This window comes from Callorhinus ursinus, unplaced genomic scaffold (genome assembly GCF_003265705.2).
Source record: "Callorhinus ursinus isolate GAN/ISIS: 27379988/994484 unplaced genomic scaffold, GSC_fseal_2.0 scaffold18, whole genome shotgun sequence".
Taxonomy (NCBI): Eukaryota; Metazoa; Chordata; class Mammalia; order Carnivora; family Otariidae; genus Callorhinus; species Callorhinus ursinus.
The window spans coordinates 27,207,131-27,221,944 of record NW_027397080.1 but is presented as its reverse complement, the minus strand read 5'-3'; the positions used below and the strand labels follow the sequence as shown (position 1 = coordinate 27,221,944).

General features: G+C 42.6%; 1 protein-coding gene across 10 annotated transcripts in view; it reads left to right on the top strand.

Annotated features, from left to right (window-relative positions):
• The window catches only part of PRDM2 (PR/SET domain 2), a 117,864-nt gene that overhangs the window by 40,077 nt on the left and 62,973 nt on the right, over positions 1-14,814 (top strand). For 8 of the 10 annotated variants that reach the window (XR_003205197.2, XM_025856652.2, XM_025856655.2 and 5 more), the window contains 2 exons: positions 4,784-4,936; positions 10,789-10,915. Coding sequence is in view for 8 of the 10 variants with exons in the window: in XM_025856652.2 (XP_025712437.1) it covers positions 4,784-4,936; positions 10,789-10,915 (280 nt within the window). In the remaining 2 variants the exon portion in view is untranslated. Of the gene's footprint in view, positions 1-4,783; positions 4,937-5,780; positions 5,799-10,783; positions 10,916-14,814 lie in introns of those variants that run through there. The other 2 variants (XM_073903330.1, XM_025856653.2) reach the window with 2 other exon arrangements.

Genomic DNA, 14,814 nt, shown 5'->3' with positions numbered 1-14,814 from the left:
TCAACTTTCAGAAGTTGGTTGCTGTAAGTTGAGAGTGGGTAAGGGCTTCATAGGCAAGCAGTTGACGATTTGAATGATGTACATTTGCATTAACTGAATGAGAATTTTTTTCAATTTATAAGTTTGAATTAACACGTGTAGAATAGAACAAGTAAATGATAAGGAAGGATCTAAGTGAAAACTCTCATCCCAACCCATGAGGTAAGTTATGTTTCACAGTTTGGTTTGTTCTTTGCAAAACATCCTTTATGCGCCAGGAAGCTTTAATTTTGATGCATTTTTAAATTGGAGTATGTACTAAATTTTGATTTTATGACTATTTCAAAATGACTGATTAAACTGAATGGAAGTTGAGTGGTATGAAGATTATGTTTCGTTTGACAAAGAGTTAATATCCAGTCTGTGTTCAGTGGTAAGGGCAGAAAGGAGATCTGGCCTGGATAATGGAGGGAAAGTGAAGGATGAGAGGAGGGTTTTGGAAAGAGGAAAATTGAAATGGAGGCATAAATGAGGGGACCAGGTTTGAATCTTGGCTCAGACTTTTAGTGTCCTTAGTGTTCTAGTAAAATTACCAACCTTCCATAGTGTCCTGTTTTAAAAAGGGGGTTTAGTAATATTTCATAGAGTTCTTGTAAAGGTTAAATAAAATAACACATTAAGTATCTAGCCCAGTGCTTGGGGTGGAGGTATTCCTCCTTGAGTTCTTTTTCTCCAAGTAGGGAATTTCCATTTGAAAGTTAATTTGTAAAAGTTGTTTGCATATACATAACCAGGTGCCCTTGCTTTGTTAAAAGGGACTGTTTTATAGATTGGGTCAGGAAAAATTATTGAGCATATGAAAATATTTTTTGGTCATTATAAAGATTTAGAAATAGATTTGTTGCATATCATTTGTTGAGTCTGAGCTAGAGTGGGAGTTTTACCTGCCTTTGCGTTATCTTTGTGTGAAAGGAAGGAATTCTAGTTGGTTCTCCACTACCCTAGCCTAATGGTGTTGCATCACTTTTGCCGTCTAGAAGTGGTAGTTAACATTAAGCAGAGTGCTGTCACATCTTAACATTTGGGTTCTGCGTGTCTGTCACTGAAGTGAATTCCGATTGGAAACCAAGATTTGACCAACTAAGGTAGAAATTGTATAAAAACACGTTTTCATCCCCGTTCCTAATTATAAGGTTAGACTCTCAATAAAAATGAGAAAGCTACATATGTTTAAAAAAAAAATGTGTGTGTGATGGTGATGGCAGGAGAAGGAGCGTCAGCAGGCCTCGGCTTCCTTTAGTCACACTTGGGCTTTCATGCTGGAAACTAACTTGCTCTCCCCACCCACATCCTTTTTTACTTAGAGATTATACTAAGTCAGTGGAGGAAAGGCAGAAAATTCAGATAAGCAGAAGAAAGAAAAGAAAATGATGGGTAATCCCACTTTTCAGAGAAAACCGTTACTAACGTTTTCATGTATTTAGTGTCAGGTTATTTTTCTCTTCATGTATTCCTATGTTTAATTTTTTTTTTAAAGATTTATTTATTTGTTTGAGAGAAAGAGACAGAGCATAAGCAGGGGGAGAGGCAGAGGGAGAGGGAAAAGCAGACTCCCCGCTGAGCTGGGAGCCTGACGTGGGGCTCGATCCCAGGACCCCGGGATCATGACCTGAGCCGAAGGCAGATGCTTAAGTGACTGAGCCACCCAGGCCCCCTCATTGGAAAAATTCTTATGGGATACAGAAATATGTAACAAAATAGAAGATTCCACATAAACCAACTAATGATTTACACAAAAGTACTTTTTAATGCCTGCTTAGTATTCTTCTGTGTGCATGGATTATCATCCTGAGCTGATCCATTGTGTTTTCCACTTAGCAATTAACGGGAAACAGTCTGTCATAAACCACACTGTTGGGAATGTTCTTGTACATACATCTTGGTATAATTGCCAATTATGTCATGAGAATAAATTCTTGTATGTGTATATGCTGGCTAAAGTGTGTGTACACTTTAAAGCTTTTTTTTGTCATGGACTGCTAAATTCCATCCAAAAAATGATACCAATTTAGTCTCTAATCCCTGTTTGGGGGGGATGTTTGCCTTCTAATTTTTTTTCTCTTAAAAATTTCTTTTTACTAGTTTGATAGGTAAAAATTATTTAATTTGAAGTTATTTTTTGATTATTAAATTTCTAGTTTAGTTTAATTAGTTTAACTAACTTAAACTAATTAAAAGTATTTTTTTATGAGGTTTTGGCCATGTGTATTCCTTTGTGAATTATTTTTGCACATTTAAAAAAACTGAGGTGTTCATCTTTTTCTATGAAGTAAGTATTTAAGTATGACTTAGCAGATGCTTTTATCCATTTTGAAACAAAATGAACCATACATAAATAAGGAATTCACTCAAATGGGCCACAGAGGTCTCTGTGTTGACCTGGGAGCCAGGAAATTCGGGCACAGCTGGTACTGTTATCCTCAGGTTGGTGGGCAGACTTGGTGTCTCTCCCCACCTGCCTTCTTTGACTGTGTGGGGTTTTCCAGCACCATCTTTGTTCGTCCCATTGATTTCTGGATCGGTGTCAGTGTGTTGATGGGGAGTGAGTAGGACTCTGCCATCCACTGTGATAAATCGAAACAACACTTTTGATCCCTAAGTTAGTAAAAAGTAACTAAAACGGACTGCCAGTGTTCAAGTACAACTACTCCCTTTCCCTTATCCCGTCATGCTGGCACATGTGGCGGATGTCTCTTAAACGTTATAAAGTAAAGCCCCTTCTATTATTTGGTGTGTGAAGTGTCACTTTAAATCTTGCATTGTGATGCTGTCTCTACCGTCTGGGGACTTCCCTTTCTCTGTTTGCAGGGAGGGGAGTGTGTGTGCATGCATGTGTGTGTGTGAGCGGAGGGTGAATGATAGTTTGAAAAGAGGTCTAATGCGACGCGGATAACTTTTCCTTAGAGTGGTTCAGGTAGATGGTCAGTAGAGAGCCAATTTCTGAATAAACTCATAGGGGAAACTTACGGGACATGGTATGGTGCCTGTCACATAGTCCGTGCTCGTTACCTGATGGCAGCGACACATTCGTGTGACACCCTTTCCTCCTTTCCTCCTTTCCACAGTTAGTCATTGAGAGCCTACTCAGTGCCGGGCTCTGGTCAGGTCTTGGGAGTGCTCCAGTCAGCGAAAAGGCTGACGTGTCTTTTCTTCATGGAGTTTATGCTCTGGTGTGAGGATGCAGTCACTAAATAAAATAAGGAGCTGATCTCATACTTTAAAAGAGCATAAACGCTATGAAGAAAAATAAATCGGCGATATGGCTGGCGGTTGATGGGAAGAGAAGGATTTACGGTTTTAACTAGGATGGTCGAGGAAGGTGCTGTTAAGTATGGTCAAGGTCAGGCAGATTGGGTTTAATTAAGTGGGTGGCTTTGGGAAAGTCCAGTTGAACGTTTGATCCTCAATTTCCACATGTTAAAAAAAAAGATATAATGAACCTGCTACATAGGGTTAAATGAGATGATACGGAAAGCATATAGCATTGTGCCTGACATCTGACTCCCAGCAGGAAAGAAGAATGGTTAGTACACAGGAAGGTGGTTGCTGCCCCCTGACAGACACAGGCTGGGACACACAGGCATGCTCAGAAGGGCTGGGAGGTGAAGTGTGAGAGCTTTGTTCCAGAGGGAAGGCTGCGGTAAAGAAGTGTAATGTAGATAGGAGAGAAAAGAAGAGATGCGTGGGGGCGTCCTGGCTGAGTATGTGGAGGGAAGAATGGAAGCATTGAGGTTCTTTCCTTTCTTCCTAAAGAGAATGTAAGAGACTTAGTTCTTTTGCTTTATTTTTGACAGGTCTATCACCAGTTGATCCTGCGGTTCTGTTTCAGTGCCTAATCAAGTGTTTTACAGTCTAGTTTGGGAGGAAGTTAAAAAAAAAAAAATATATATATATAAATACACATATGTATATGTATTTATATATGTGTATATATAGGTATGTGTGTGTATACAAAGATAAAAATTAAAAATAGTTGCTAAATAGATTTTCTTTAAAATGCAGAAATGAGAAGTGCTGGAAGCATGGCAGGGGTGGGTGGGGACATTGACTGACGGTGGAAGAGTAGGTTTGCTCTGAGTCCTTGAAGAGGGATCAGGTTTCCAGTCTTTTCTTTGGAAGGACACCGATACTTCCTGGAGTATGTTCCATAGTACCTTAGTCCTAACATGATTAGGTAGAGAAGGTTTGGAGGGTCAGCTGAGATTGCAAAAGCGTCGTGTGCCATCACCCATGTTGAGGTTCACACTACATGTTCACTTACTGAAGCAAAGGAACCCGCGGAACTGTGTAGTCCGGCAGGACCGGGCCCCCCGCCCCCACCGCCCCACACTCGACCTGCAGAACAACCCAGAACGCTTAGGGGACCTGGGTGCAGTGGGGTGCTGCCGGAAGCTCACTCTTCTTTTCAAGTTACATTTAGGGAATGGAGTTATCGCTTGTCTTCGTGCGCAGACAGTATTTGTAGAGCATTTAGAGATCATTACACTTATTTGCTGTAGGTGTTAAAGTTTAGGAGAAAAAAATGACTCCAGCCCAGATAGAGAAATGACTTAATGAGGATTACCATTTTGGATCTCCCCGTTTTCATCTTTTAGTTTTCTTCTCTCTGTTGCTTATTTTGTTTCTGTGAAATGTTTTGTACAATATTGCAATACGATGAAGAATTGTTTTGAAAGTTGAAAATGGAAACATTTTAAAGACACTCCTATTTTAACTACTGCGTTTCCTCCCTTCCTCCCCCAAGGTGTATTACCCAAATTTGGGATGGATGTGCATTGATGCCACCGACCCAGAGAAGGGGAACTGGCTGCGATATGTGAATTGGGCTTGCTCAGGAGAAGAGCAGAATTTATTTCCGCTGGAAATCAACAGGGCCATTTACTATAAAACTTTAAAGGTAAGAGTGTTGGAGCTGGTCAGCTGTGAGTTACTCTGCCTGCATTTTTGTAACTGACAGTAATGACCCTGGCGACCTTGAAAGGATTAGATTTGAAAGTGGTTCATCAACACAAGCAAGGTCTTTGTTTTAAATATACAGTTGCCACTGCTTTGTGTGCACCAAAGCATGAAGATCCTGTTAAGTAATTACATGCTGCATCTTTGTAGATACTGATGAGTTAAGCCTGTGGCAGCTACTTCCCTCCTCGTAAGATACAAATGCACCAGCCACTGTCCAACTGGCAGATTTATCCAAGTGTAGGAGACCGTGGATAGCTGTGGTGCTTCTGTGTTAATGGAAAACACGTTCTTGGTCTTCAGTGTCATGTAGCCATGGATTTGCGTTTCTTTTCCCTAGATTTTATTCAGATTGGAAGTTAAACAGAATGGGTTGCTTCTTTCTGCCACTTTTTGATTTGGAGACATGAATTGTTGAGATGAAAAGAAGAGGAAATCATTTTCTAGAGTTTGTGGTGAGGTCAGAGGTCAATGAGAACATGCCGGGCAGTTAGCATTAGGCATCGTTGAGTGCTGCTGCATTTCTGGCGCTGGCCCTGTCTTCCTGTTGTCTGGGAAGGCAAATCTGCACTGATCCTGCATGGAAATGTTCTCTAAAGGGGAGGCTTGAGGTTCTAAAGATAGATGACTGTTGCTTTTTGGGATAGATAGGTCTACTAAAATTGCTGCAATTCAAGTTTCTGTTTATTCACTTCCATTTATAATTGTCCTAGATTGGGGGACAGTCGATGAAAACAAATGATCTTCATGGAGTTGAAACCTCTTGAGCAAGCGTTGAAGACAGTGGTCAGCTTTGCAGCATGGTGAATTTTACCTGTGTGGTAGCGCTGGGACTTCTGGAAGTTTAGTTAACACAGAGCTGTTTAATTCTCCTTTACTGTGTTTTTCCTGTCATCTTTAGCCAGTTGGACTGCCCTTTACTTCATATATACCCAAGCCCTTGCTTCCAGTCTCTACAGGAAATGTTTTTTTGTGCTGTTGTCTCATGAAAAATGTCTACCACCTTCCTGCTCATTTTTCTTGCTGCTGGATTGTAATAGCACGATCTCCTAGTAGGTATTTCTATGCAGTGTGGTTACACTGCAGTTTGACATTGGATTCAGAACTTGATTCAAGAATTCATTCATTGTTTCTCAAACTGATTTAAAGGGAGAGTTACCTCCGGTTAAGTTGGTGAGGCAGAATCCTGGTGGAGATGAAATAGTAGCGAGGGGATGAGTGGGAGGTGATCAAGGGAGTGGAAATGAGGCCCCAAGGGAGAGCAGGCCCGGGTGATCCTCAGACACTTCGCAGTTCCTTCGTCTGACTTCCCGTTAAAACGTGTTCATTTCTGGTAGCAAATCTGAAACACCGAGAATCCAGAGAGAATAGTGTTCGGGAGAGTGAACTCTGAGGCCAGACTGCTGGATTAAATCTGGGCTTGCTCTGTGACCCGAGGCAAGTCACTGGGACTTTACTAGCTGTGTAACCTTAGGCAAGTCACCTTTCTTTGCCTTCGTTCCCTTATTTGTAACATACAGATAACTATAGTATTGACCTCATAGGGTTATCATGGTGATTTATAGGTTATTAGAGGTAGAGCTCTAGTGCCGAATAAATGCTAAATGCTAGCTGTTATTTTTGGTGAGGTATTATGGTCCTGTGGTGAGGAGTGGGGACTCTGGAGCACATTGCCTTGTGAGCAAATTCTGGCTTCTAGATGTGTGACGAGGAGAAGTTACTTACGCTCTCTAAGTTTTCTCATCTGTAAAAATGGAGGTCATAGTACAGTTAATACAGTTGTTGTGAAGGTTAAACAAGCCACTAGTTTTAAGGTTGTGTGAACAGTTCCTAGCCTAACCGGAGTATTCCCAAGTGTTAACCGGCTGTACCATTGCCATTCTTTTTCCCTGTCTTTGTCTGAAGTAACATAGTTCTGTCTTTGCAGACGTCCCCCAGTTCTGACCTTTGATGTTTGCTCACGTATGCACAAGACCTTTCAGATTCCTTGCTAGTGATTATCTCACTATAATCTTCTAGATTAAGCTTTCTGTGGGGTAGGTTTTGTAAATAAATTACACGTGATGTTCCTCTGGGCTCTGTATAGCCTTCTCAACTGTCACCCAGATAATTAGGAAATCTCAACACTGGTCCTGTTTGTAGTATGATTAAAAACTATTTTAAATTTCCAAAAGTTAGATGTTGGCCTCCCACCCATTCATTCATCTCTTCATTAATTTCATAAATATTTATTGAGAGTCTCCTGTGTACCAGGTATTCTTCTGTGGTAGTGAACAGAACAGATAAGGTCTCTGGTCTCATGGAACTCCAGCTTATGGAAAATAAACAATGAGTAAAATTATAATTTTAAAAAATTGTACAAAATTATATAATTTTATATCTATCCCCCGGCGGGTCAGGGAAGACAAGACATAAAAACCCCCTCCTTCCTACCCCCCTAGCATGGGAAGGAGCTAGTCACACAAAGACCTCTGCGGGAAGACCAGTCTAGAAAGAGGGGCCCAGTAGAAGTAAAGGCCTTGAAGTAGGAATAAGCTAGATTTTTTTTTTTTTTTAAGGAATAGAATAAAGACCAGTGTGTCTGGAGCAAGGAGAGGAATGGTAGATGAGGCTGGTGAGGTGGTCAGGGGTCAGATCAGGTGGGGCCTTGTGGCCCACAGGGAGAAAGATGAATTTCAGTCTTTAGTTCACCCGTTTGAGAGCTGAGGCTGTCTGACCCGTGACTTGGAAGAGATCATGCTGGTAACTAGATTGTAAGTGGCTGAGCGTTGACGTGTTGTGTATTCTTGTAATTCTGGAGTATCTCTCTTATTTTGACCTAGTGTCAGGAATATTTATTGGAACCCTTGTCTCTCCCTAATTGGTCTGGTAAAATTTTGAGTTTATATTTACTGATACTTAGATAAGAGAGTATGCTTGGTTCTGTAAGCCTGTCAGAACTCAAAAGTTGAAGGATCTTAAAGTCTTCTTGTTTTGCTGAAATCCCAGTACAATACATAAAAAAGAGGTTGTTTGGACTTTCAGCTTTGAAGATGTGCATTTATAGTTCTATATTTAAGGACATAGTTTTTCTTTTCTGAAATTTGACTTACAAAATCTTAAATGTGCTAAGCAGTGCAGAAGAAAAAACAATGTAGTACTGAAGCAAACAAGCACTGATTAAAAAAAGTATATATTATCTTCCTCTTCATAAAGATCTGTTAGTTGTGTCGCTGTTTTACTATGAAGTGGGGAAGTAAAAAGCTCAATAATATAATAATCCTCTCAGCTGCTAACAGTTTTGAAGGTTGTTCAATCGCTAACAAATCAGGTTGCTCTTAACCTAGCTGTTCACTAGCTATTTAGAAATGTTATATTAGATTTAAGAACAGATTCTGTTGTGTTTTATATTGTGTTTTGCAACAACAAAGGAGTAGCCTCCTAAGTAAAGAGTTTGTGCTGATATTAATCTTCACACAGTTGCTAGTGCAGTCAGTACTCTGCAGAAGACTGCAGTGGAATGAACAAGGAAACTTTAAGCTCTGAGTCTGGTAGGTATCTTGAAAATGTCCAGTGGGTGTCTTGTAGCCAGTGTTCTGGTTATGCTGTTTGGGTTAGGGACATATCGGGAATACATTTTTTTCCTCCCTCCATTCCGTGTTTCTTTTTTATGGTTTTTATTGAAGATTTCACTTATTTCTGTGAACGCTAATCATTTCAAATATTAGAGGATACTGCCATTCCATCAATATGTGATTTATAACTAAAAGAGAAGTAAACTATACATTTGGAACTAGAAATAGTTTACTTAAATAAAAAGCCTGTTCCTGCAGCAGAAACAGATTTAGCTCATCAGAGTGCCAAAAGACATCTGTAATGGCTATTTCAGTTGATTAATAGATTATATGTTAGATTTAGTTTTTTGGTTTAGGTATAACTGATTCAAGAAGGCAGATAAGAGTATATTGGTTTAAAGATAAGGAAATGGCAGGTTTTAGCCATCCTTGGTGGAGCAAAGGAAACAGTAGCTTGTTCTTTCAAAGAATTTAGAATATCTTAAAATTCGGACTACATAAACTGAGTTCTGAAGAGAATGAAACGAAATAAAGTCTACTTTCAAGGGCTTTATTTAGACGAGAAGGTATGTTAAAAGGAGGAACTGTGCTGTTTCTAAACTGGCATCTTAGATGGAATTCACCTGCACCTAAAACCAAGGGCCTCCTCTTCCATAATCCTAGTGCAGTGATCAAAATCCGGGAGCTAACACTGACACAGTATTTCATTAGCTAATCTATACACCTTATTCACATTTTGTCAGTTGTTGCAACCATGTCCTTATAGGAAGAGAAAGCTCAGTTGCATTCAGTTGTAATGGCTTATCAGTCTCCTTAGTGTGGACAGTATGTCAGTCTTTGTCTTGTATAGCCTTTCAGTTTTGAGCAAACCTGTCAGTTATTTTGTAGAATGTCCCGCAGTTTGGGCTTTTCTTATATTTCATCATGATTAAGTTATGGTCATGGATTTTGGGCAGAGATCTCCAGAGGTGATGATAATCTTTCCTGTGCATTGATTGTATCAGGAGGCACAGGATGTTGATTTATCTCATTCTGAGGATACTGTTTTTACCTTTGTAATTCATGTTTTATGGGGAGATGTTTTGAGACCATGCTAATACTCTATTACACCTGAAACTTAGACCTACTAGTTTTAGCATCTGTTGATGAGTCAATTATTACTGCTTTGATTGCCAAGTGGTGGTTTTCTAATTCCATTATTTGTTTTTTATTGATTAGTTGGGATCTACTTTAAGGAAGAGCTTTTTCCTTCTTATTTATTTACTTGTTCATTCATTACATTTATATCAGAATGGACTGATGGATTCTTATTTTATTCGGTGGGTTTTAGGTGCAATCTTTTTACTTTTGTTGTTACCCTTGGAACTTTTTGAACAGATGAGTCATTGTGAGAGAAGCCAATAAGCCATTTCCTTAAATTCTATTTAGTAATGTGATCTTTCCACTCGGTTATCTTTTTCTTCAGGATCTGATCCTAGGTGTAATCAGCATGGTCGTGGTCCGTGTCCTCGCTACTCTCATGGCTTTTTCAGAGTTAATGTTTTAGGAGCATAGTACCTGTGTGGTTTTTTTAGGCACTTCCTTCTGCATTTAAAAGTTGTCTGGTACAGAGGGCAAGGCAGTGGATTCTCCTTTGCCCCGAGCAGGTTGGTGGCAGTGCACAGAGAATATAGTGCAGGGACGCCTGCGTCCTGCGTCCCGCTTCTTCTTTTAGCATTTCCGTGATATCATTAGCGGTGCGTTTATAAATGTGCAGTGACTTACAGTTCTTATCATGCTGAACTTGCTCTTGGCATCCGAAACGTACGTCGGTAATTAGCTTTCAACACTTCTCTTTCCAAGCCGTCGGGTTCTTTCCCTTACGCTTTACATTTCTCATGAGCCTAGATTTCGTGGGCAAAATGGTTCCGTGTTTTATTTTTCCTTCTGCGTGGGCAGTCGTGAGGCTTTGAACAGTAAGATTCGGTAAGGTAAGGCAGTTTGGAGTTGACAGCAGAGCCGCAGGTCCGCCCCCGCGGCCCCCCGGGAGAGGAGGCGGGCCGGGAAGTGAGGTCCTCCCTCCAGCAGAGGGTTTGTGCCCGCGGCCGCCGAGGCCCGCGGCAGCCAAGGGTTAAGGAGCCCTTCCTGCCGGGCTGGCCTGGCTCGCCGCCCCAGCTGGGAGCCCCGCCCCCGCCCCGCCCCGCCCCGCCAACAACCGCCGCTCTGATTGGCCCGGCTCCTGTCTCTTCTGTCCCCGCAGCCAATCGCGCCGGGTGAGGAGCTCCTGGTCTGGTACAATGGGGAAGACAACCCCGAGATAGCAGCTGCGATTGAGGAAGAGCGAGCCAGCGCCCGGAGCAAGCGGAGCTCCCCGAAAAGCAGGAAAGGTAGGCGCCCGCGCCGCCCCGGCTTCCCCCCGCCGCCGCCGCCGCCGCCCGGCCGAGTTGGGGCCCGGGCGGCGCCCGCGGCTCTCGGTGACCTTTCCCGGCCCGGCCCCAGCCCGCGATCACGGCCCCCCGGCCCCCCCCCCCCCCCCCACCCCGGGTCGCTGCTGAATCACGGCCGGACGCCGCGCTCGGGCTCTTGGCGAAGTTGGGGCCGAGAAGCCGGGCGCGCAAAAGTGAGCGGACCGAGCGCCGGGAGGGCCGGCCGAGGGCTACTTGTCACTTCGCTCGGAACCTCCGAAATAGCCGCACTCGTGGGTGGGAGCGGCGGCCGGTCTCTCCCGAGCCCTGCACGCCCGGTATATTCTTAGCTTTTTGTGCTGTTGGCCAGCGAACGCGTCGTGAAATGTGTTCCGAGAGTGACATTTCCAGGTCCGCAGATTCGGCGGCCTCGGATGCAGCCGGGACCGTGCGGGAAGGGCCGGACGCCGCCGCTCTGCCCCGGGCCGCGCCGCGCCGAGCCCTGCCACTCCTCTGGGCGCGGGGCCGGGCCGGGCCGGGACAGGCCCCGCCACTCTCCTCTCCTCTCCTGTCCTCGCCGGGCCGGGCCGCGCCGCCCTGCGCACGATTGCAACACTCGGGGTGGGCGAAGGTCTGAGCACGGCGGACCTTCTCGAAATTAGGCCATTAACAAAATGGAAGTTGAAGAGTGTGCTGTTGGGTCACTTTTGACTCAACTCCCGTAGTTTTATTTTGTTTTACGATGTTTTCGAACAAAAGATAAAGCGTAGTCACACTTAAAAAGGGGAGGGGATAATTCTGGGTAGGAAAATAGTTTGGTTGGATGTATCCTATTTCCAGCTGGCATTCAATTCGGACACGTTGGGTTTGTTTTTTTTTTTTAATGAAGAATTTTAATGTGAATTCGTGAATCTTTCATAGAGCCCAGTTTGAATATATGCCAAGGCACGGCATGGTAGTTTCTTAGTCCTATAAATCCTTTTTTGTTCGTTTGGTTTTTTTGCCTGCCTTAGGTCTTACGTAAATTTTTGTAGTCATCAGAACTTAGGGGTCCGTCCTTTACTCAGAACAGGGGTCCGTCCTTTACTCCGAACATTGCCAAGTGAGTTGTGGAAGTCATAACTGTAAATGAAATCATAACATAAATGATTTTGGAAGAATGTAAAAAGAATGTTTAGAAATGTAGGCAAGAAGTCGATTGTGATTTTTTTCCCATTACATATTCTTTATATTTCACAGTGTAATGGGAATACAACTAACTCATCCAAGAGAAAGTTGTGTGTGGGGGGGTCTTTTCCTAAGTACGTGTTTTCTTTTTATCGAATGTTATTTCATTATTGTTTTTAGGCCATTAAATGCTTTGATCCTGCATCAGATGGTCAGGGTATAGAAAATTCCCAAGCGTCTTTTTCTACTGCTGTAACTGAGTATTAAGATTTTTGTTGTTTTTAGGCTTAGTACCTAATTGTTTGCAAACTGTTTACATATTTCAGTTTGTTTCTTTATTTAGTGTTCATTTTATTTATGAGTAATGCCACCAGCCTCTCCAGGTAAGTTGTGATTTATTTGCAGGGGTGGTAGTTTGGGGGAGGGGGAGATCTTTACTCTGCTACTAAGTATAACTGATGATATATTTAAATATATTCGTAGCTTCCTAGCAGCTTCTTTCAGGTTTTTCTCTGTTCAGCATACTTTGGTGTGCATCACTTTCTGCTTTTTTATTGAACCCTAAATGTTTTTTTCTGCTCATTTAGTTGGATGTGGAGGAAAAAAAAACTGAAAATAAACTTTTTGTCTAATTAGTGATACATGAATTTACAAATGTACATTTTTATACCTGCCTAGATTGCTGGGTTTTTACATTGAATTAAGTAGTTCATGTTATCCCTGTTATTATTTTTGTATTTACTCTGGGAAGCATATAATCCACTGAGTCTTAGGTTTTAATGAAAATACTTGCATGAAGCTCGCTCTGGCAACTTAATACCCTGTTTTGAACAACTTACTGGTAAAGAGTCCTGAAGTTTAGAGAGTTTAAATAATGAGTCAAACCTTCTTTGCTTTTAAATTACTCGGTGAAAGCTAATTTATAGCTTGCAAAGACCTGAAACGGAGAACTTTTTATTTTAACTTGGTTCTGCTTAGGTCTTATGTGTGACCTCAGACGTTTAAATATTTTTTCAGGCAGTGATGTCAGAGAGTAAATCAACATAAATTTCGTTCAGTAGCACATTAGCTTAGTAATTCTGAAAGCCAGATGTTGAAGACATGTAGCTGACAGGTAGTCTGACAGTGGACCTAACTTCATTTTGGTTATGGGGCAGGCAGAGAGAAACAAAGGGCCGAATTCTTCAGAGTTCTGGGCCTTAGCTCCTTTGCAGGACAGCTGCTATGCCTACAGCTGTGCATTGCCTGTGGCGCCTTTCAGAATGCATCACGTTGCTGGGGGATCATGAGGCGTGTTCTGGGCAGTAAAAGCCCCGCTTCCCTTACAGAGTGGCCCCTTCTCTCTCTCTCTCTCTCTCTCCGTCTCTCTTATCATTCATTAATGCAGTTCATGTTTGTGAAGTCCCTGCTGTGTGCCAGGCACTCTGCTAGGTTGAACAGTGCAATGGTGAGCAGAAAAGAAGCAGTGACTCTTCTCATGTCGCCTGGAGTCTGGTTGGGGAGACCGACATTAAATCAGGAAGTTGCTGATCCGCACCTTGATGGCTGGCACAGAATAGGCCCTCAATAAATGTTGGCAGATTGGCAAACAAAGACCCACACAAACCTTGTAACGAAGGAAGAGAACACGGTGCTGGGAGAACACAGTTCATATTGTCTCTGACCAGGGAGCATGCAGTTTTGCCATGGGCCAAAGATGTGCATACTTGAGGCATTTCAAACGAGAATTTTGGATTCTCAGCTTTGTAAGTCAGCCTAGCTTCTTAAATGTCTGAGTAGCCCGTTAGGAGATGGAGCATGAGAATTTCTTGGGACAGCAGGTAGAGAAGGAGGGAGGGTTTCTTAGTGTCCGATGCTTTGGTTATTTTAATTTGCACCACAGGAAGATTGTGATCTTAGAAGTAACATAGAAAGGCCATAGTTAGTTAGAAGAATTTACCATCTTCTCGATTTGTGTCCTGTTTGTTATTGTGAGAAATAAGAGATTGAATTTGCTGGTTAGCAGTAAATAATGACTGTTGGCAAAAGTTCTTTTAAAACACAGACTATAATAGCAAATTTGGTGTTGCCCTGCTGTCTCCTGGCCACAGAAGAGCCTTACCTGAAGTTCTTTTACCCTCAAGAAACAATAGTGGCTCATACACAGGGGCTGAGTGGAAGGCATGTAAAACACGGGACTCCTGGGTTTCTACCAGGTGTGTGACTGGGGAAGTTACGTTACCTATCTGGGGTACAGTTTCCATAGCTGTAAAAATGGATGTTTTAACACCGAATGGCCTCTGTACTGCCTAGCCTCTTGGGGTTGCTGTCAAGAGCAAACGAGGTAGTAGAAGAGTTCAGCGGAGTGGGCGGGTCTGTTGTAACAGTAAGTGCCACTGACACCGTGCGGCTGAGAGTTTGTGTTCCTTGCAGAGGAAGGGATGAGTTTGTGACTCATTTAATCAGTCGGTATTTATGGGGGATTTCTCTAAGCCCAGAACAAGCGGTGGGCCTCGCCACTCTGCTTTCCCATGGCAGAGCCTCGCCCTGTGCCGATTCACCCTGGTTTTTGGCCTGCTTCTGACCTATTGACTTTTCCGTTCACAACAAACTAGAGAGAGGAATTATTTATAGCAGCAAATAGTTTTTATAGCTGAGAGCTGGACAGTAAATAGGGCGGTTTATGACAAAACTGGCAGTGAATTGTGAAGAGTATGTAGTTCCTTCAGGTTACT